This window comes from Physeter macrocephalus, chromosome 17, assembly GCF_002837175.3.
Source record: "Physeter macrocephalus isolate SW-GA chromosome 17, ASM283717v5, whole genome shotgun sequence".
Lineage (NCBI taxonomy): Eukaryota > Metazoa > Chordata > Mammalia > Artiodactyla > Physeteridae > Physeter > Physeter macrocephalus.
Window position 1 is genome coordinate 3,539,377 of NC_041230.1, and position 21,260 is coordinate 3,560,636.

General features: G+C 39.1%; 2 protein-coding genes across 2 annotated transcripts in view; one reads left to right on the forward strand and one right to left on the reverse strand.

Annotated features, from left to right (window-relative positions):
• Positions 1–1,427: 1,427 nt before the first annotated feature.
• LOC102991071 (ret finger protein-like 4A) lies at positions 1,428–4,603 on the reverse strand. The gene is made up of 2 exons (XM_007123497.1): positions 4,318–4,603; positions 1,428–2,008 (listed from the first exon to the last, which is right to left on the reverse strand). The coding sequence occupies exons 1-2, from the start codon at positions 4,601–4,603 to the stop codon at positions 1,428–1,430; spliced, it is 867 nt and encodes a 288-aa protein (XP_007123559.1).
• Positions 4,604–19,677: 15,074 nt separating this feature from the next.
• NLRP9 (NLR family pyrin domain containing 9) overlaps positions 19,678–21,260 on the forward strand; it is a 28,371-nt gene continuing 26,788 nt past the window's right edge. Inside the window, exon 1 of the mRNA XM_007123498.2 lies at positions 19,678–19,957. Within this exon, the coding sequence (XP_007123560.2) occupies positions 19,678–19,957 (280 nt within the window). The remainder of the gene's footprint in view (positions 19,958–21,260) is intronic.

Genomic DNA, 21,260 nt, shown 5'->3' on the forward strand with positions numbered 1-21,260 from the left:
AACGGCCCCGATACCGCAAAAAAAAAAAAAAAAAAAAAAAAAAAAAAAAAAAAAAAAAAGAATAAAAAACAAGGAAGTAAAAAATAGAAAATATTTGATTGGCTGGGGCCACATACAAAAGGTTGTTTGGGTGAAAAGAAGCAAGGAAATAAGTACAGCATCCAGAGGTGGCTTGGCTATTAGAGATTGGCTGACTGGATATATTCTGTTTATGATCCAGTGGAGCACTTACAGGGAAACAAGAATTACATTAGATTCAGTTTGCTGACCTGGTACCGCTAAGTAGGAGCAGCTCCATCTAAGACCTAGAAAGTTATTTCAACACTATTAACACAAATAAAAGGATTCTCAGGATAAATTGTTTTCCTTTGTTTGTGGTCACCTCCCTATCTTCAATAAAATCTCACGTATTCCAGAAATAAATCAAAATTTGACTGGATTAAAGAAGGGGAGGTGGAATGTCAATAAGGAGGAAATGAGAACCATCTCCAATAAAGGCCCCTGCAGGGGAATCTCACTCCGGAGCTGAGAAGTCAATGGAAGCAGGTGGAGGCCACAGGAGAACCTAGTGGACTTGAGGTGAGTCCACTCCGATGGAATTTCTTCTTCACGTCTCAGATTTCTCCAAAAGGCATGCTTGAGAGACAGGGTCTGCAGAATGGAGACGTTTATTAATTCAGCAAGTGGTGTCTGAGGCCATCTCTGCGCCAGGCAGTGTGTGTGCATTTAGGGGCAATGGACTGAATACTCTGTCCTGACAGAAGTAAACTGACTTTGACTTTTACACAAAAGCTGGAGAAATGACAGGGTTTCATTTTCTTTATCGCCATGGCTTCACATGTTGCCTAAGACGGTGAATGTCCCCCGTTGACTAAATCAACTTCTCGGGTTCTGCAAGGCCTCCTGCCACCGCCAGATGGGTCCAGCTGGGGGTAGAAGGGTTGGAGCATGACCGGCAATGTCCAACAGAAATGGAACACGGCCCATAGAGTTCAAGCTGCACTTGAAATGAATGTGTGTTTTTCAGCTGTTGAGTGAAACTGAATACGTGCACACATTTTTTTTTACTGTTGAAACGTCTTATTTCCATAATATGTAGAAAAATGCATCTGTAGAGTCACAAATGAACTTTATTTAGTTTATAATCTCCATCATGCACTAAGTTAAGCTTACAGGAAGTTAAAAGTAAACATTTGCAAATTGATCTGAAAGAACATAATAATTGGAACAGAAATAAACAAGTCCTGAAACCATAACACTAATTCTGGAAATGTAATTTTCCCTAATACAATTTGTGTTAATGATTCATGAATTGTTCCATAATTTTCTGCTACACTTTTGTACCATACGTGTAGCAAACAGGAACATTCCCGTCCACAACTATGTGTACACAAGAATTTCCTATCCATGTTTCCATAGTCAGAGTTTCATTTGCTTTGCCCTGGATTCCACAGAGGACCATCAGTGCCTAGACTCATCAAAGGACAGATTCTCAGGAAGCTTTGATCATCCTCAGTCGGATATGCAGGAGAAAAAAATGGACGCAGTGGCTCCCCAGCAGAAACTTTAGTGAATGTAAAAATATGGGATCCATCACCAACGTGATAAAAGGAAACAATCCCAATATTCATATCCAGGAAAATCCCCACTCGATGTAACCTGGGGCTCACGTTGAGAAAAGTGGAAGGCACAGTGTGGGCAGAGAAGACATCTCCATTTCTCAAACTCACAGTCCAGAAGCCAAGATCTGGAGCCAGTTGAGTCTTCCCTCGTCGATGCACAGATTCTTTGCAAACGCCCACATCCCATTCTTGGCTGGACCCCAAGTCCACCTCCCAGTAATGGCGGCCAGAGGTGAACAGAGGTAGTCCCAGGACACAAGTTGTACGGCTGAATCTCTCAGGTCGGGACCTCTTCTTCTGCTTGAAAAACCCACAACGGACAGTTTTCAGGTCCTCAGAAATGACGAGGTACTTGTTGGCTGTGTCTACATCCAAGGTCACATCCACTGTGGAAGGAAAAATAAGCAAGTCCGTACACTAGACACTACAATCCATGGCTTCTGAAGAGTCCCAAATGTTTCATTCACTTTCACTTCTTTAACTCTACACTTCTTTCCTAAGCAGAAGGTTCCCGGGGAAGATTCCCTGACGTGGATTAGACCCAATTCCATGTATAGAATGGATGATTAGAATGGAACTAGTCTTTCTGATTCATACTGGTGTTTTCTTTACATTAATTGGATTATTTGATTAAAATATTATTTCTTCTCTTCAGTACATGATATACATGAAAAAAAGAGTCCATGGGTGTTGATTTTTCTCAAAAATTTCCAGTGGACACAGACTCTGTCAAAATATAGACGTCGAATATACATTTGAATGATGGTGATTTTACATATTGCAGAATAATTTTGAAATAGTAAGGTATTTTTTTCTTTTTTCTTCTTTTTGCATCTACTTTCTTTGTTTAGAGTTATCGAATAGGCAATTGCATTCCAGTCCTTTTTCATTCTCTGGAGCTATAGAAAAATATAAAGAAAACATGCTAGGAGTCTTTGGATGAGATGGGTTAACTCTGGAAGTCAAGATAGAGGAAGGGATTCCCATAGACATGGGTAAGGATGTGCTGGGATCTTGTAGCAGCTTAGACCCAGAACTGGATGGGGCAGTGCTCGCGGGCCAGGTAAACTAGAGAAGTACTGTGTGTTTTGGCAACATCTCCAACTAACCCTGTGATGAGGATGGGTGCATAGACCTGCCTGTCCTGATGTGACCATGTGCATAGAGCCACAGGAGCCTCAGAAATAAACCCTCTGGACCAAAGGCCAGTGACTTCACTTGGCTCCCTTATAACATGGTTCTTTGGGAGGTGCTCAGACTTCCTGACCATTGGAGAGAACTTGTGAAGGCTTGTCAAGTTTCTGTGACCGGTTTCACCGTCATAAATACAGGTTTGCATGGAGCAAAACGGAAACTCACTCAAGAAGTAAAACAAGTGGTTACTTTCCCGATGACACTGCTGACTGGAATGTGTATCATCGCACAATCATCACACCCAAGGACTCATCATAGGAGGCAGGAAATGGGTGACAGAATGAGACTGTGGTGCTCTCCAATGAGCCTGGGAGGTCTGTCCTAGCATTCCGAATTAGACACGCAGCTAAGCTGTGATAATTCCCCTTTGCTCAGAATTCTGAGCCAGAATCAGGCATCTTAGGTCCAGGTCAGGGAGTGAAGCACGTGCTGCAGTGCTCAGGTCCAGACTCAGCAACAGGATTGAAACCTACAGTCACGACCACATGCACTTTTACCATCCTTTTCCCTGGGGGGCTTGTGCTCTAAGTATTCCTTGTCCACACTCACTGTGCATAGAATCACCCGGGGCTTTTAAACAGTGCATATCTCTGGGCCTTGCTGTCTGAAGAGTTCAGATTCACTAGATGCAGGGGCCTGTTACTCAAAGTGGGGGCCACGAACCTTCACTATCAGCACCACCAGAGCTCAAGTCAGAAATCCAGATTCACAGGTCAGCCCAGAGTTTAAGAAGAAGAACCTACATTTAAACTGGATGGTCAGGGAATTTATACATCCTCAAATTTGAAAAACCATATTGTGTTGCTGTGCCACCCAAAGAAATGCAATGAGAGCCCTGTGTGGATTTTAAATTTTCTTACATGTTAAAAAATAACAATCAGGTATAATTGATTTTAATAATACATTCTATATCCTCCAATATATCCAAATCTGATTTCTACTTGTGGCAATCGCCACGTTTCGAGTGATCAGGAGCTGCCAGTGGCCACTGGAAATATTCCAATGTATCTAATATTGGATAGCACAGGACTAGGGCATGGCCTAAACATTATCTTTTCTTAAAAATCTACAGATAGGGGGAAGCGGGGGAGGGATAAATTGGGAGATTGGGATTGACACATACACACTACTGTATATAAAACAGATAACTAATAAGGACCTACTGTATAGCACAGGGAACTCTACTCGATACTCTGTAATGACCTCTATGAGAAAATAATCTAAAAAAGAGTGGATATATGTATATGTATAACTGACTCACTTTGCTGTACACCTGAAACTAACACAACATTGTAAATCAACTATACTCCAATAAAATTTTTTAAAAAGTCAACAGATAGTTCTTATCTATACTTACAGGTGAGAACAACGGTTTCTTGGAAAGAATAGGGATTTCAGGTGCCAGAATTCAGCTAGTGCCCTTATTTAGTGGAGAGCTTTTGAAAAGGTGCTTTTTCCAGGGCCCTTTATGGGTTGAGGGCAGTTTGTATAGATGTCTTACCTTGGAACTTCCGCATCCTTGGGTTCATCTGGAGAACAGCTCTCAGCTGGGGCTCTAACTCCTTAACCTTTGAAACCAGAGCTCCGAGCTTGAGAGCGCGCCTGAGGTCATTCCTCTGTGAGACCGCAGAGCAGTTGGGGCACAATAAACCCTCCCCATCAGCCTCCTTCTGCAGTGAGTCGAGGCACTGGAAGCAGCAGACATATCCACATTTCAGGTACATGGGGTTTTCAAGATAATTCAGGCAAACCATACATTTACTTGCTTCCTTAAAGTGTTCAGCCATGGGTCCTCTATGGGAAAAATGCACATGAGATTGGAATTTCCATGAGTTGAATCGATACTATTCCCTGGGTCACTTTTATCTTTACATGCATAGCGATTTGAAATCACTATTACTACGTAAAGAAGACATAACATAAGTACAAATATAAATGACTCATAGCCCCAAAGTTCTGATTTTTGAAATGCTGTTTGGAATGAAGGACATGATTCATCCTTGGGGTATAATTTAGGTGGTGAGAGGGTTTATACTACACCTGAGCTGTCAGATATGGTGTCTGCCAGCCATGTATGGCTACTGAGCACCTGAGGTGGGGCTCATCCGCATTGAAAGGTGTTGTAAGTGTCAGATGCACACTCAGTTTGGAAGACATGATTAGAAAAAGACAACATAAACGATCTCCTTGAGAACTTTCAAAAGTTGATTATAAGGAAGATAAAAATCACATGATCATCTTAATAGATGAAGAAAAAGCATTTCACAAAATTCAACATCCGTTCCTGATAAAAACCCTCATCAAGAGGCTATAGAGGGAACATATCGCACATAATAAAGCTCACTTACAACCAATCTACACCTAACATAATACTCAGAGGTGAAAAGCTGAAAGCCTTTCCTCTAAATTCAGGAACAAGACAAGGATGCCCACTCTTACCACTCTATTTATCATAGTATTGGTAGTCCTAGCCATAGCAATTAGACAGGAAAAAGAAATAAAGGCATCCAAATTGGCAGGAAAGTAGTTAAACTTCACGATTTGCAGATGACATGATACTCTGTATAAAGAAACAAAGTCTCCACCTCGAAACAAATATGAATTCAGCAAGGTTGTAGGATACAAGATTAATATAAAGGAATCTGTTGTGTGTTTATACACTAATAATGAACTATCAGGAAGAGGAAGTAAAAAATCAATCCCATTTAAAATCCATCAAAAAAAATACTTGGAGGAAAAATAGTACAAATGAACTTATATACAACATAGAAATAGGGGCTTCCCTGGTGGCACAGTGGTTGAGAATCTGCCTGCTAATGCAGGGGACACGGGTTCGAGCCCTGGTCTGGGAGGATCCCACATGCCGCGGAGCAACTAGGCTCGTGAGCCACAACTACTGAGCCTGCACATCTGGAACCTGTGATCCGCAACAAGAGAGGCTGCGACAGTGAGAGGCCTGCACACCGCGATGAAGAGTGGCCCCCACTTGCCACAACTAGAGAAAGCCCATGCACAGAAACGAAGACCCAACACAGCAAAAATAAATAAATTAATTAATAAACTCCTACCCCCAACATAAAAAAAATACAAATAGACCCACAGACATAGAAAACAAACGTATGGTTATCAATGGGGCAAGGCGGGGGAGGGATAAATTAGGAATTTGGGATTAACATATACACACTACTATATATAAAATAGATAACCAACAAGGACCTACTGCATAGCACAGGGAACTATACTCAATATTCTGTAATAACCTATAAGGGAAAAGAATCTGAAAAAAATAGATATATACGTATGTATAACTGAATCAATTTGCTGCACACCTGAAACTAACAGAACACTGTAAATCAACTATACTTCAATTCAAAAAAAAGAAAGAAAAAAAGAGTTATTAACAGCAAAACAAAACAAAACACCTGGGAATAATCTTAACCAAGGAGGTGACAGACCTATACTCTGAAAACTATAAAACACTGATGAAGGAAATTGAAGGTGATTCAAAAGAATGGCAAGATAGCCAAAGCTCTTGGACTGCAGGAATTAATATTATTAAAATGGCCATATTACTAAATGCAACCTACAGATTTAATGAAATCTTTATAAAATACCCTTGATACTTTTCACAGAACTAGAATATATAATTCTAAAATTTTATGGAACCATAAAAGACCTGAAATTGCAAAAGCAATCTTGAGAAAAAAGATAAAGCTGGGGGCATAACCCTCCCAGACTTCAGACTCTACTACAAAGCTACAGTAATCAAAACACCATGGTACTGGTGCAAAAACAGATACAGAGATCAATAGAGCAAAATAGAGAGCCCAGAAAAGGATCTACACACCCCAGGCCAGTTAATCTACCACAAAGGAGGAAGGAATATACAATAGAGAAAAGACAGTCTCTTCAACAAGTGGTGCTGGGAAAACTAGACAGCTGTATGTAAAACAATGAGATTGGAACATTCCCTCACACCATACACAAAAATAAACTCAAAACACTTTAAAGACTTGAATATAAGACATGAAACCATAAAACTCCTAGAATTGAACACAGGCAGAACATCCTTTGACATAAATTGTAGCAATATTTTCTTGGATCAGTTTCCCAAGGCAAAAAAAATAAAAGCAAAAATAAAGAAATGGGACCTAATTACACTTAAAAGCTTTTGTACAGCAAAGGAAACCATCAACAAAATGAAAAGACAACATAAGGAATGGGAGAAACTGTTTGTAACTGTTACCAGAGGCTAGTAGGTAGGCAATTGGAGATATGTTTTTTAAGGGTATAAACTGGGAAGGAGTAGATAAATCCGTCCTGGAGAGCTAATGCACAGCATACTGATTATATTCAAAAATGCTGTATTACAAATTTCAAATTTTCTAAAGAGTAGATCTTAATTCTTCCCGCTGTACATGAAAAGGGAAGCAACTGACAAGAGGTTAATATCCAAAATATACAACAGGTTATATAACTCAATATCAAAAACCAATCAAAAATGGGCAGATGATCTGAATAGATACTTTCCAAAGAAGACATACAGATGGCCATCCAGAACATGAAAAGACGCTCAACATTGCTAATCAGAGAAATGAAAATCAAAACTGCAACAAGATATCACCTTACACCAGTCAGAATGGCCATAACCAAAAAGTCTACAAATAACAAATGTTGGAGAGGATATGGAGAAAAGACAATACTTGTACACTGTTGGTGGGAATGTAAATTGGTGCAGTCACTGTGGAGAACAGTATGGAGGTTCCTTAAAAAACTAAAAATAGAGCTACCATATTATGCAGCAACCCCCCTCCTGGGCATATATCCAGAAAAAATGAAAACTCTAATTTGAAAAGATACATGCACACCAATGTTAATAGCAGCATTATTTAAAATAGCCAAGACATGGGTGTAACCTAAGTGCCCATCAACAGATGACTGGATTAAGAAGATGTGAATATATCTAGTATAATGGAATCCACTCAACCATAAAAAAGAGTAAAATACTGCCATTTGCATTAATGTCAATGGACCTAGAGATTATTATGCATAGTGAAATACGTCAGACAGAGAAAGACATATACTGTATAGCACTTACATGTGGAATGCAAAAAATAATACAAATGAATGTTTATGCAAAATAGAAACAGGCTTGCAGATATAGAAACAATTGTGTGGTAGCCAAAGGGGAGAGGGCAGGGTGGAGGGCAGTGCTATGCGATTAACAGAGAGAAATTACTATACGTAAAATTTATAAAACAACAAGGTTATATTGTATAGCACAGGGATATACACCCATTATCTTGTAATAACCTATAATGGAGAATAATCTGCAAAAATACTGAATCACTATGCTGTACCTCAAAGTAACACAATATTGAAAATCAACCATTCTTCAATAAAAAATAACTGTAATGAGGACGTTAGTGTCAATGCAAGTAAATAAAGATTAGTTTGTCTTTTAAAATAAGAAAGCTGATGTTGCAATGATTACATTTTGCCTTTTAAAATTGATTAGTTTGATTCTCCTTTGTTTATGTGGATACTAGGAAATGAATTTATAATCACATTTGTGGGTCACCTTGTACTTCTCCTGGACAGCGCTGGTCTAGACCCACACACCCTCCAACTCCCCACCTGTCCAACCTGCATGTGGCAAAAACTCACAGCAGAACTTGAGAGGGAATAGGTCTGTGGCTGAAACTTCATTCATCTCTCAGAGTCGGCCAAGCCCTGATTAGACTCAGGATAATGAAGATGTTATTATTTCTCCAACCCGAGTATTGAACATCTAAGTTCTGCCTATTCTCGCATCCGAGGTCCTTGCCCCTCCAGGTGCACATGCAGTGCTTGGGTTGAGTTGGCCTCAGATAACACTTGCTGAATTAATAAATCACTCCATTCCTGATACCTTGCTTTCTTATATTTGCCTTTTGTAGAAAATTGAGAAGTAAAAACAAAATCCCATAAGACAGGCTCACCTCTGCTCAACTAGGTCCAGCTGCTTCCCCTGACGGCTCAGTTCTGGAGTGAGATCCACTGAAAGGGGCTTTTTCTTAGAGGCGGCCCCTCCCATCTCACTCCCATCCTGCCTCTCTTCATTAATCCAATCAGGTGGTGATTTAATTCTGGCATTAGTGAGATTTTTTCCCCCCTCCAGTCATAAAGAGATTAACACATACACAAGAGATAATTGTATCTTGAAAGTGTTATTTTTAAACTAATATGAACCACATTTTGCCATATTATCATTCTAGTTTAGATCTCGAGTATTCTGTCTGTTGATGATAAGAATTGGAATTAGGGTTGAAATTAATAGAACATTGCCATCATGATTAATCCTAAAACAAATGGACTAGTTTTAATTTATTTTTTATTTTTATTTTAAAAAAATTTTTATTGGAGTAGAGCTGCTTTACAATGGTGCGTTAGCTTCTGTTATACCGCAAAGTGAATCAGCTTTACGTATACATGTATCCCCTCCTTGATCTTTGAAGTAAAATCTCCCATTTCGATTAAGAGAATTAATTAAACTACTTAGGAATCGTCCCTAAAATCGAACTCCCTAGACCACAGTCATTTCTTCGAAAGAGTGTTTTCTCCATTAGTGTGAAGATGCTTGCTTAGAAGTTTGGTAAACAAACCTCAAAACTGTTCCCTGACAATTAGAATAGTACCTTCATGGCTGGCTCTGTTAGTTACAAAATAAAAAAGAATAGTTGCAAGTTACTATATAATGTTACTATTTTTGTTACTTCACAATATATATGAACTGAGATAAATTTCTCTTTAAAAATATTCAGGGGACTTCACCAGCGTTCCAGTGGTTAGGACTCTGTGCTTCCACTTCAGGGGGCACGGGTTCGATCCCTGGTCGGGGAACTAAGATCCTGCATGCTGTGTGGCTCGGCAAAAAAAAAAAAAAAAAAAAAAAAAAAATTTCAGGGCTTCCCTGGTGGCGCAGTGGTTAAGAATCTGCCTGCCAGTGCAGGGAACATGGAACATGGGTTCAAGCCCTGGTCCGGGAAGATCCCACATGCCACGGAGCAAGTAAGCCTGTGCACCACAACTACTGAGGCTGCGCTCTAGAGCTCGTGAGCCACAACTACTGAGCCTGCGTTCCACAACTACTGAAGCCCACACCCCTAGAGCCCATGCTCCGCAATAAGAGAAGCCACTGCAATGAGAAGCCTGCGCACCGCAATGAAGAGTAGCCCCCGCCCGCTGCAACCAGAGAAAGCCTGCGCACATCAGCGAAGACCCAAAGCAGCCAAAAATAAAAATAAATAAAATAAATAAATTTATTTTAAAAAATTTCAAAAACTGTTCCCTGAGATTTTGTGTGACTCATTAGTGATGACGGTTTAAGCGGTAGAATGTAAAATTGGGAGATTGTGGGATGGGTGTCAGGGTGGAAGGGTTTAGATTAGATTGAGGTGATTACGTTACCATTGCTTTCATTTCATTTCCACACTAGTCATTTGATGGCATTTTCTGGATCCTCTCATTATTTCACGTCCAAAGCAGAGGCACTCTCCCTATCCAGGGCTTCCCATCGAGTGCTGTCCCATCCCCTCAACAACAGGATTGACATATACACACTACTATATATAATACAGATAACTAATAAGGACCTACTGTATAGCACAGGCAACTCTACTCAATACTCTGTAGTGAGCTATATGGGAAAAGAATCTAAGAAAGAGTGGATTTATGTATATGTATAACTGATTCACTTTGCTGTACAGCAGAAACTAACACAACATTGTAAATCAACTCTACTCCAATAAAAATTAAATGAAATCTACACACAACCACATGCACCTTTACCACCCTTTACCTGGGGGGCTTGAGCTCTGGGAAATATTCCTTGTCCACATTCACAGAAATAGAGTCACCTGGGGGGCTCTTGAATACTGCAGATTTCTGGGATTTTTCTGACTTGGACATTGGAAATCTTTCTTTTATTGACATTATCACTGGGTTCCATATCTTCACATTTACCCACATTTTGAGTTCTAAGCCACTGTGCCTGTTCTTTGTTTCTTCAAATCAACTAATGGTGATGAACTCTCCCTAAATGTCTCTTCCCTGAGGAATTGAGGTACTTTCTTCACAAAATTAAGAATAGAACTGCCATAGGATGTAGCAATTTCTGCATCTGGTTATATATCTAAAGGAAACGAAACCAGGAGCTTGAAGGGCTATCTGCACTCCCATGTTTATTGCAGCATTATTAACGATAGTCATAGTATGGAAACAACCTAAGTGTCCATCGACAGACAAATGGATACAGAAGTTGTGGAATACACAACGGAATATTATTCAGCCGTGAGAATGAAGGGAATCCTGCCATTTGGGACAAAATAGACAAACCTGGAGAACATTCAGCTAAGTGAAATGAATCAGATGAATCAAGACAAGTACAGTATAACAAGCACTTATCTGTGGAATATAAAAAAGCCAAACTCATAAAAACAGAGTAAAATGGTGCTTATCAGAGGCTAGTAGGTAGGCAATTGGAGATATGTTTTTTAAGGGTATAAACTGGGAAGGAGTAGATAAATCAGTCCTGGAGAGCTAATGCACAGCCTAGTGATTATATTCAACAATGCTGTATTACGAATTTCAAATTTTCTGAAGAGTATATCTTCATTCTTCCCACTGTACATGAAAAGATACATATGTGGTGTGATATCGCTAATGCTACAGCGATAAACATACCGTGTGATATATAAATGTATCAGATCCACGCACTGTACACTTGAAACTTGCACATTATATTTCAATTAGAAGTGTAAAAAAAGAGATCATTGTGAGTTTCATGTGAAAAGGTGGTATTCGGTGAATGTCTGCTGAACAGTGTAATCGCGACTATTGTTGGAGCTGATCGTGTATATATTTTTAGATCCTCAACGATCATTGTCAACAATCGTCTTCACTACCATCACCATCATCCTCACCATCTCCATTTTACAGAGGAGGGAAATAACGGAGAAGTTAAGATAGTTGCCCATGGCCGCACAGAGAGCCTGGATGAATGAGTGTTGAAACTCAAGTACTTAACACATTGTAACCTTCGGATCCTGAGGCAGCTATCAGGAAATCCCCCCAAAAGGAACTGAAGACACAGTTCTCTAATGTGTGAGCTGTGGTCCGGCCAAGGATGGTTTAGACAGTCAGCATGAAGAAAGTCAGGTCAGAATTTTGGTGGAGGGTGTCCGAGTTGACCGATAATTAAGACCTTGGAGAGAAAAGAACCAATTAGTCTCTTAGCTCAGTCTCATTAAGCAACACTAAGCCACACCTGCCCACTGATCCAACCTCGCCCTTGCCAAAGCCCACTGCGACTGATGCTGCCCGCGAGGCAGCTCAGCAGAAAGGTTACAATTTGGGCTAAGTAGGGATGTTCTCAACTCTGGCCTCCACCCGATGGCCTCCAGTATCTTTGAAAAGGGGGCTGATAATACCACCTACTTCAGAGGGCTGAAGGCAATCAGATCTTGCATGAAATGCCCTTACCTGGGGGGCTCTTCCATCATTAGCATCCGATGAATGTTTGGGGTGGTGGAGACAATTAGGAGAGTCAATGGTGGGTGATGGTGATTAGAGTGACAGAAGGGGCAGAGTTCACACGAGTATCAACGATGACAGTAATGGGGTATTAAGAGACACCTGCCTGGAACATTACTCAGCCTTTGAAGAAGCTCCTGCCATGTGCAACAGCACTGATGGACCTGGAAAATAGTATCCTCAGTGAAATAAACCAGCCACAGAAGGACAAACACTGCATGATTGCACTCATATGAAGTATCTAAAATAGCCAAACTCACAGAACCAGAAGAGAATGGTGGTTTCCAAGGGCCGGAGGGAGGGCAAGATGGGGGTTATTGTTCAATGGGTATAAACGTTTGATTATGCAAGATGACTAAGTTCTAGAGTTCTGCTGTACAATCATGACTATAGTTAATACTACTGTATTGAACACAAACATGTAAGAGTACAGGTCTCATGTTAAGTGTTCTTATCACAATAAAAAAAGGCATTTTCAAACTCTAACTTCTGCCCTTTCCATCCAGAGCTAGTTATTTGGGAATATTCATTGATTTCCTGATATATGAATGCTTCATTTTAGGTGCTGCTATGAAAGGTGAGAAGATGCATGAGACAGTCTCCCTGGGGAAGGGAACAGTATCGGGGAAGTCAGATATTCAGATGACAGAAGCAGAAGGTTCCTGTTACCAGTCTCCAAATTATCCCTCAATGGTATAGTGGGACAACATTGTTCATAGAAGCCCGGTGATGATATTAGAGAGAGAGAGAGCTATGAATAGCATTGTGGGACTATCCAGGAGTCAGCATCTCCTGAAGGAATTATTCACTGATGCATGAAGGCAGATCTTTCACACCTGAGGTGGAAAAACAAGCCCAGACAGTTTCACATCACCTTCTGAGACTAGTCAATCAAGAGTCACGCCAGCCAATGGGAAGGGAGAGATTCTATGGCCAATCAAGGGGCAGGCACAGCCTTTAAGTGTCAGTTTCTACAGCTGTTCTTTGATGGGGACCAGCCAGGAGGACCAGGGACCAGACTGGGTGAGGAAGTCTTACCACTGATCTTTCTTTTTCTTCATTTTCCCCTCTCACAGCTTACTACAGGTCTGGGGTGCTTAAAGAACAAGAGAGAGCGATATCAGATAATGGTCAAGTCTTCCCCTTTGTTTTGGCAAGGATGTACTACAGTGAAAAGCATTTAAATTCACAGAGAGGTTGTGTATCCAGCACTTTCCCTCATTAAATCTCCATGTTTCTCAACTTTTAAGAGAACGGGACTCTTCCAGGCTGAACTGGGGCTCCCTATTTTTCTAAAATTGAATCGGAGGGGACTTCCCTGGTGGTCCAGTGGTTAAGACTTTGCCTTCCAATGCAGGGGGTGAGAGTTCAGTCCCTGGTCAGGGAGCTAAGATCCCACATGCCTTGCAGCCAAAAAACCAAAACATAAAACAGAAGCAATATTGTAACAAATTCAATAAAGACTTTAAAAATGATCCACCTCAAAAAAGAAATTGAATCAGAGACATAGAAAATTCGAGGACCTTGGATATTGGAGAACTAAAGAGAAATAATGAAAAAACCAAAAGTCGAAGAGCTGTTTCTGACTTGGCTGGTCTATCGGTTCTGATTGTGAGATTCATGTAACCTGGGGAGACAAATGAAAAACAAGTTTTGGCAATGGGAAACTCTGAAAGGGAGATGGCAAACAACAGGCAAATGGAAGAATTCAGTTTGGGACCTATTGTTATGGTAACTTGATTGATTGGCTTTGAGCAAATCGATTACCATCCAGAAGTTTCTAGGATGTCCTAATTTTATGCTAAATTGTATGTAAATACTTTGTCCTTAATGTTTGTTCTGTATGACCATAGAAGTCATATTAGAGTGGGAGTGAGCCAGGTGATACAATTTGTGAGGAATGAGGCAGGCTGTGCCACAGACCATGGGTACATGAAACATGAAAACATAATGGGAGATGGAGCCTCAAGTCTGCCTGATGAAAGTCCGTGAGGTGTTAGGGAGTGTTGGTGAGGATACCAACCCCACAGCTGGATCCTGTAGCAGGAGGGAAGGGATGATTAAGCAGCCAACATTTGAAAGGGCTTCAGGGATCACTATCTTCAGGAGAAGCTTTCAGCTAGAGAGGGAATGAGGAAAGAATGTTTAGAGAAAATGTTTAGAACACATGAGGGGTTTTCTTTAATTGTAAAATATCCATAAAACAAAATTTACTTTTTTTTTTTTTTTTTTTTTTTTGGCCACACCGTGCAACATGCAGGATGTTGGTTCCCTGACCGGGGATCGAACCCGTGCCCCCTGCCGTGGAAGTGCGGAGTCCTAATCACTGGACCGCCAGGGAATTCCAAAATTTACTCTTTTAACCACTTTTTTTTACACATTTGAAAGTAGTTTATTTTAATGATCAGATTTACTGGCAAGAATAGAGGACTGTTTTCTATTGTTTTATATAATTTGCCTGATTTTTTTTTAAATAAAAAGTGCAACTTTTTTTCAGTTATACATATACATATGTTTATTCTTTTTCAGATTCTTTTTTAAAAAATTTATTTATTTTATTTTTAGCTGCGTTGGGTCTTCGTTGCTGCACGCAGGCTTCCTCTAGTTGCGGTGAGCGGGGGCTACTCTTCATTGCGGTGCACAGGCTTCTCATTGTGGTGGCTTCCCTTCTTGCAGAGCACGGGCTCTAGGCACCTGGGCTTCAGTAGTTGTGGCACACGGGCTCACTGGTGTGGCTCGTGGGCTCTAGGGTACTCAGGCTCAGTAGTTGTGGCGCACGGGCTTCATTGCTCCGCGGCATGTGGGATCTTCCCCGACCAGGGCTCAAACCCATGTCCCCTGCATTGGCAGGTGGATTCTTAACCACTGCTCCACCAGGGAAGCCCCTTTTTCAGATTCTTTTCTCATATAGGTTATTACAGAATATTGAGTAGAGTTCCCTGTGTTATACAGTAGGTCCTTGTTGGTTATCTATTTATACATAGTTGTGTGTGTATCTTAATCCCAAGTTCCTAATATACCCCTCCCACCTCCTGCACCACGTTCCCCCTTTGGTAGCCATAAGTTTGTTTTTGAAATCTGTGAGTCTGTTTCTGTTTTGTAAATAAGTTTATTTATATCATTTAAAAAATTAGATTCTACCTATGAGTGATATCATATATTTGTCTTTCTCTTTTTGTCTTACTTCACTTAGCATGATAATCTCTGGGTCCATCCATGTTGCTGCAAATGGCATTATTTCATTCCTTTTGTTTTTTTTTGAATTTAATTTTATTTGTTTTTTATACAGCAGGTTCTTATTAGTTATCTATTTTATACGTATTAGTGTGTATATGTCAATCCCAATCTCCCAATTCACCATCCATATCTCTACAAATGACCCAATTTCATTACTTTTTATGGCTGAGTAATATTCCATTGTATGTATGTACCACATCTTCTTTATCCATTCCTCTGTCGATGGACACTTAGGTTGCTTCCATGCCAGTTTTATGGCATTAAGTATTCACACTGTTGTGCAACCATCACCACTATCCATCTCCAGAATTTTTTCATCCCCCAAATGAAACCATACACCCACTAAATAACTCCTGTCCTCCCTGCCCCAGCATCTCTATTTGCTATTCTACTTTCTCTCTCTATGAATTTGACTGTTTTAGGTATCTCATATAAGTGGACTCATACAATGTTTGTCCTTTTGTGTCTCCTTCCATTTAGCATAATATTTTCAAAGCTCATTCTTCTTGTAGCGTGTGTCAGAATTTCATTCTTTTTATGGGTGAATAATATTCCATTGCATGTCCATACTACATGTTGTTTATCCATTCATCCATTGAACGTTATGTAGTAAACATGATGATCCATATGTTATGACCTGTAATTACAGAACTAGAGAAATGCATGCTTGATTACACAAAGCTACACGTGAAAGCTTGTTCGAAATGATAAAACCTAGAGAAATGTGTACTTATTGTCACTAGGGTGCATGTGAAAGTTTGTTCATAGAAGCATCACTTAGGTTATAAAGCAGTTCCCTGACCAAGGATCGAACCCATGCCCCCCGCAGTGGAAGCATGGATACCTAACCACTGGACTGCCAGGGAATTCCAATTGTAGCATTATTAAACTGTGGGAATATCTTCAGTGTAATACTATACACCAATATAAATGAACCACTTATAGCCACATGTAACAACATAGATGAATGTTACAAATATAATGCCAACCAAAAGAGGCCAGATAGAAAATACTTTCTCATTCCATTTACCGAGAATAAGCATATGCCATCAAGCTATATTGTTAAAAATGCATATCTAAGTTTTAAAATCATAGAGCAAAACTTACAAATTAATGTGAGAATAGTTGTAATCTTTCAGGAGGAGGGTATAGATAATTGGCAAGGAGAACATGGGACATGATTTCCTTCTTGACCTGGTTGTGGTTACATTGGATTTGCTTTAAGTTTAATAAACTATAAGTTTGTTTTATACACTTTTTTATTTATGGTGTTTTACAACTTACAAAGTTAAACAGAAGCTACTCTATTATTTTTGTTCCTTTGTTCTCCACTATTTGTTGTATTCCATATGAACCTTCTTTTAAAAAATCATTTTATTGTATCTGAATTTTAAGTCAAAATTAGGAAATTCTTCCTACATCTGGTTACAAGAGAATTCACATGTGATTCTCTTAATACCTGCAATTTTTCAAGTTTTACATTTAGATCCTGGATCCTTTTGTACGGTATTCTTGCATAGTAGATGAGGTTTACATTTAAGTTTAGGTCTTTCTAACTGGCTAATAAGTTCCTGAACTATTTATCAAAAAATCCATCTTTGCATTCGTGGTTTGAAATACCTGCTTTATCAATTACTAATGTCCATATGTGACTTGGTTTATTTCTTTGTATTCTTTTCCACTGGTCTGTCTATTCATTTGTGAGGACCACTAAGCTTTAATTATAGATACATTAAGAGTATGTTTTAATAGCTGGCAGGGTAACCCCTTTCTACTTCGCAGTTTTTCAGTTTTCCTCATTGTTATGAGTGTTTTAAAGTTTTTCTCATATGGATTTGTACATTTCCTGTTGAATTTACTCATAGGCATTTTATTTGTTGATATTATAAAGGGTTTTCCCTCTAACATTAAATCCTCTAAGTGGGTATTGTTTGTCTATATGAAGAATAATAATTTCTGTATTTAATTTCATGTCCTGATACCTTAGTGAATTAAAAACATTTTTACTGAGATATAATTGACAATATAACATTGTATTAGTTTTAGGTATACAACCTAATAATTATATATATACATACTGTGAAAACTGATCTTAGCAGATATGTCCCTAGTGTGTTACCACCTTTTTGATTAATTTTTTATTTTCTCTTACTATATCCCCTGCTGAGTAGGAGAAGATTTTTGCATGATAAACTGTGAATATCTTCAATGGTTTACTTTTCTCTTGTGTTTGAATGGAAGATATCACCCAGCAGAGATGTCGAGGTCAACAACTCTCCACTCTAAATTGTTTGCAGATTCTTTCTTTGTACTGCTAACTTATATTCAGGGTTGTCAGAAAGGATTCTCACAAATGGATTCTTATCCTCTTGTAGACAAAGAACGATATTCAGTGCATTTTTGGGAACGTGAGTGATTATTCAATATTAAATCATTACATAATTTGAATATCACCCCTTCTTGTTGGTAAACTGCTTACATTTCTAGGAGTCTAGACCTACACTGTCTAAAATAATAGCCACTAGTCACATGTGGTAACTGAGTACTGCAATGTGTCCAGTGAGACTGAGGAACTGAATTTTTAATTTTCATTAATGCAAATTTTGACTTTAAAACTGATACTCAATTCAGTTTTTAGAAGGTTTATGTATGTATTAAATAACGAGTATGAGAGTTTACTTTTCCCGATGCGTATTTTATAAAATCTAAATAGAGATCAAGTATTTCCAACAACAATTTAGCTTCTGAAATAAGATATTCTGTAAGTGTAAAATACACAGTGGATTTTGAAGACAATATTTAAAAAAGTAAAATATTTCATTGATTTTTAAAAAAAATATTGTTTACATGTTGAATTGGTATTTTAGATAGACTAAGTTAAATAATATAATATTAAAATGAATTTTCCCTGTTTGCTTAAATTCTTTAATGTGGTTACTCAAACATTTAAAATTACAAACATGACTCACATTATATTGGACAGTACTCCTCTAGACTCAGGACTTCCCTTATTTTTGAAATTATGAAAGTTAAATATCACGTGATCTTTTATCTTTCATTTTCCTTAACACTCGGCAAGGTCTTTTATTCTGAAGATGCAAGTCTTTTCTTCAAATCTGGAAAGCTTTCTTCCATGAATTATTTCCTTCCCTCTATTCCCTCTGGGTTTTTTTGTTTTTGTTTGTTTGGAAAGTCAATGAGATGGATGTTGGAATTTCTGGAACTATTAACATTTTTCATCGCTTCTCTTTGCACTGAGTGCTGAGTTGGTCATGCTCTTTGAAACGTACTTCCGTGACCCATCGTTGAGATGGCTGTTCAGAGTTCCTTCTTTCTGTCTAGGACCACAGTATGTAAGCTGGTGTGCCCTTGGATTTGTCTTTTCCTGCCCTCATTTTGAAATTTTGAATTTATTTTTCCAGGCACAGCTCTCTGCTTTCCATCTTTCGGGGATTCATCAAAACTTTCATGTACCCAAGACATATCTTTAGGCTTTTGATTTCTTTTTTTTTAAAAGTCTTCAAAAGTTAGTCAAGCTAGACCAGAAACTGTTTTCCTTCAAGGAATGTTCAGTATAACATGGGCTTTTGAACTTTAGATAGACTGTCCCATGAGAACACAAGGTCAATAGTCAATTCTTCTCAGAAGTGCCCGCAATACACAGTAGGGACACAAGGTCAGAAACACCCTAATTTTTCCTTGCCTGGCCACACTGATAAACCTCAAAGCTTTATTATGATTTTAGGTAGTTAGAAGGCTCCCTGACATTTGATTTAGTATAAACCACATTTTTAGTTGCTAGCACTGAATTCATATACATGATTTTGGAATGTTGAGAAAGGATGGGGTACCTTCCCCAAGTGAAGCTGGGAAGATAGGTTTTAAACAAGAAAAGCATGATATCCATCATTTTAAGCCCGTTTACACTGCTGAGATTTAACTCCATAATGACATCATTCTTCCCCAGGTATCACTTAGTCCTTGTTTTTGAAGATCCTCCCCCCCCCCGCACCCCACTGGAGAAGTCCAAGCTCCACAATCCTGTGACGAGATGGCTGAATCTTTTTTTTCTGACTTTGGTTTGTTGTGGTACCTGGAGGAGCTCAAAAAGGAAGAGTTCTGGAAATTTAAGGAGCTGCTCAAGCAAGAACCTCTGAAATTCAAACTCAAGCCAATCCCATGGACCGAGCTAAAGAAGGCTTCACGAGAAAATCTATCAAAGCTGTTGAGCAAGCATTACCCAGGAAAACTGGCATGGGATGTGACCCTGAGTCTCTTTCTACTGATCAACCGGGGAGATCTCTGGACGAAGGCTCGGGACGAGATCAGACGTAAGTGTCATGAAAGGGATGCAGCGCAGGGACCCTTGGGGGAAGGTTGGTTTACTGGGAGCTTCTAATAATGAAGGTCACATTGTTATTGTGTTAGTGGCCATGCCTCCATCAGTTGAGAATGTGTATAGGTCAGTAGGACGCTTGGAAATAGTAGAAGAATTGCAAGCCAACTCTGGTCATTCATGGGCCATTGATGGACCATGGATAAGTAGTGTCCTGAGACAAATCGTTCATCTAAGTATCTGCTCCCCATTTTTCTGTTCCAAGCTGAGTCAATGCTATTCGAGGAGGTGACCTGGGACTTAGCGTCTGCACAGCCAGGACTGCTGAGATGGAATTCCATTATGGTTGTTGCCCATCCTTTTTAAAAAAATTTATGCAAACTTTTTTTATTAGAGTTGATTTACAATGTTGTGTTACTTTCTGCTGTACAGCAAAGTGAATCAGTAATATATACACATATCCCCTCTTTTTTAGACTCCTTTCCCATGTAGGTCACATCCTTTTGACCAGACCTGCACAAGAGACTGGTCAGAGTCCTAAGATGAGGAAATAATTATAGAGAACATACGCCCCTGGTGCTATAGAAAGAACTTTTTATGCATAGTGTCTTTTCATTCTTACCAGGACTCTGAGGTTTACAAGTGAAAGAAATGCGGGTCAAACGGTGTCTCCTCATGTTAGATGACTTTTCCAAAAGGGGCAGAGCTGACCCAAACCAGTTATTTTTGTCTCATTGATCGCCTGACATCCTCCTCTGGGTGGATACACCATTTTGTCTCCCCTCAGAAAATAAGATCAGTTGAGTTGTAAATCCTGGCCAAAAAAAAAGTGACAAAATATGAGACAAATCATCCATTAAATTTTTTTCTCTTTATATATGTCCTTAGTTATTTTTGAGTGTTTCACCTCAAACTGGAGTTCATGACCATAGAAGCTCTCCTGGCATTTCTATATATTTTATATTTCTGCTCTCAAGATTCTCTCGCTCATCTGTTTTCATGGCCTTATTATGATTTTTTAAAATTGAAGTATAGTTGATTTATAATGTGTTTCAGGTGTACAGCAAAGTGATTCAGTCATTCATATATATATATATATACATACATACACATATATATATTCTTTTTCATATTCTTTTCTCTTATAGGTTATTACAAAATATTGAGTATAGTTTCCAGTACTATATAGTAGGTCCTTGCTGCGTATTTATTTTATACATAGCAGTGTGTATATGTTAACTCCAAACTCCTAATTTATCCCTCCCCCTCCCTGAAATCACCCTTTTTTTTTTTTTTTT

Excerpts from the sequence above, each read along its gene's own strand:
- LOC102991071 (XM_007123497.1), bottom strand. The coding sequence starts at position 4,603 with ATGGCTGAACACTTTAAGGAAGCAAGTAAATGTATGGTTTGCCTGAAT. Across the intron at positions 2,009-4,317 it reads AAGGATGCGGAAGTTCCAAG|TGGATGTGACCTTGGATGTA; the intron begins GTAAGACATCTA and ends TTCCTTCCACAG.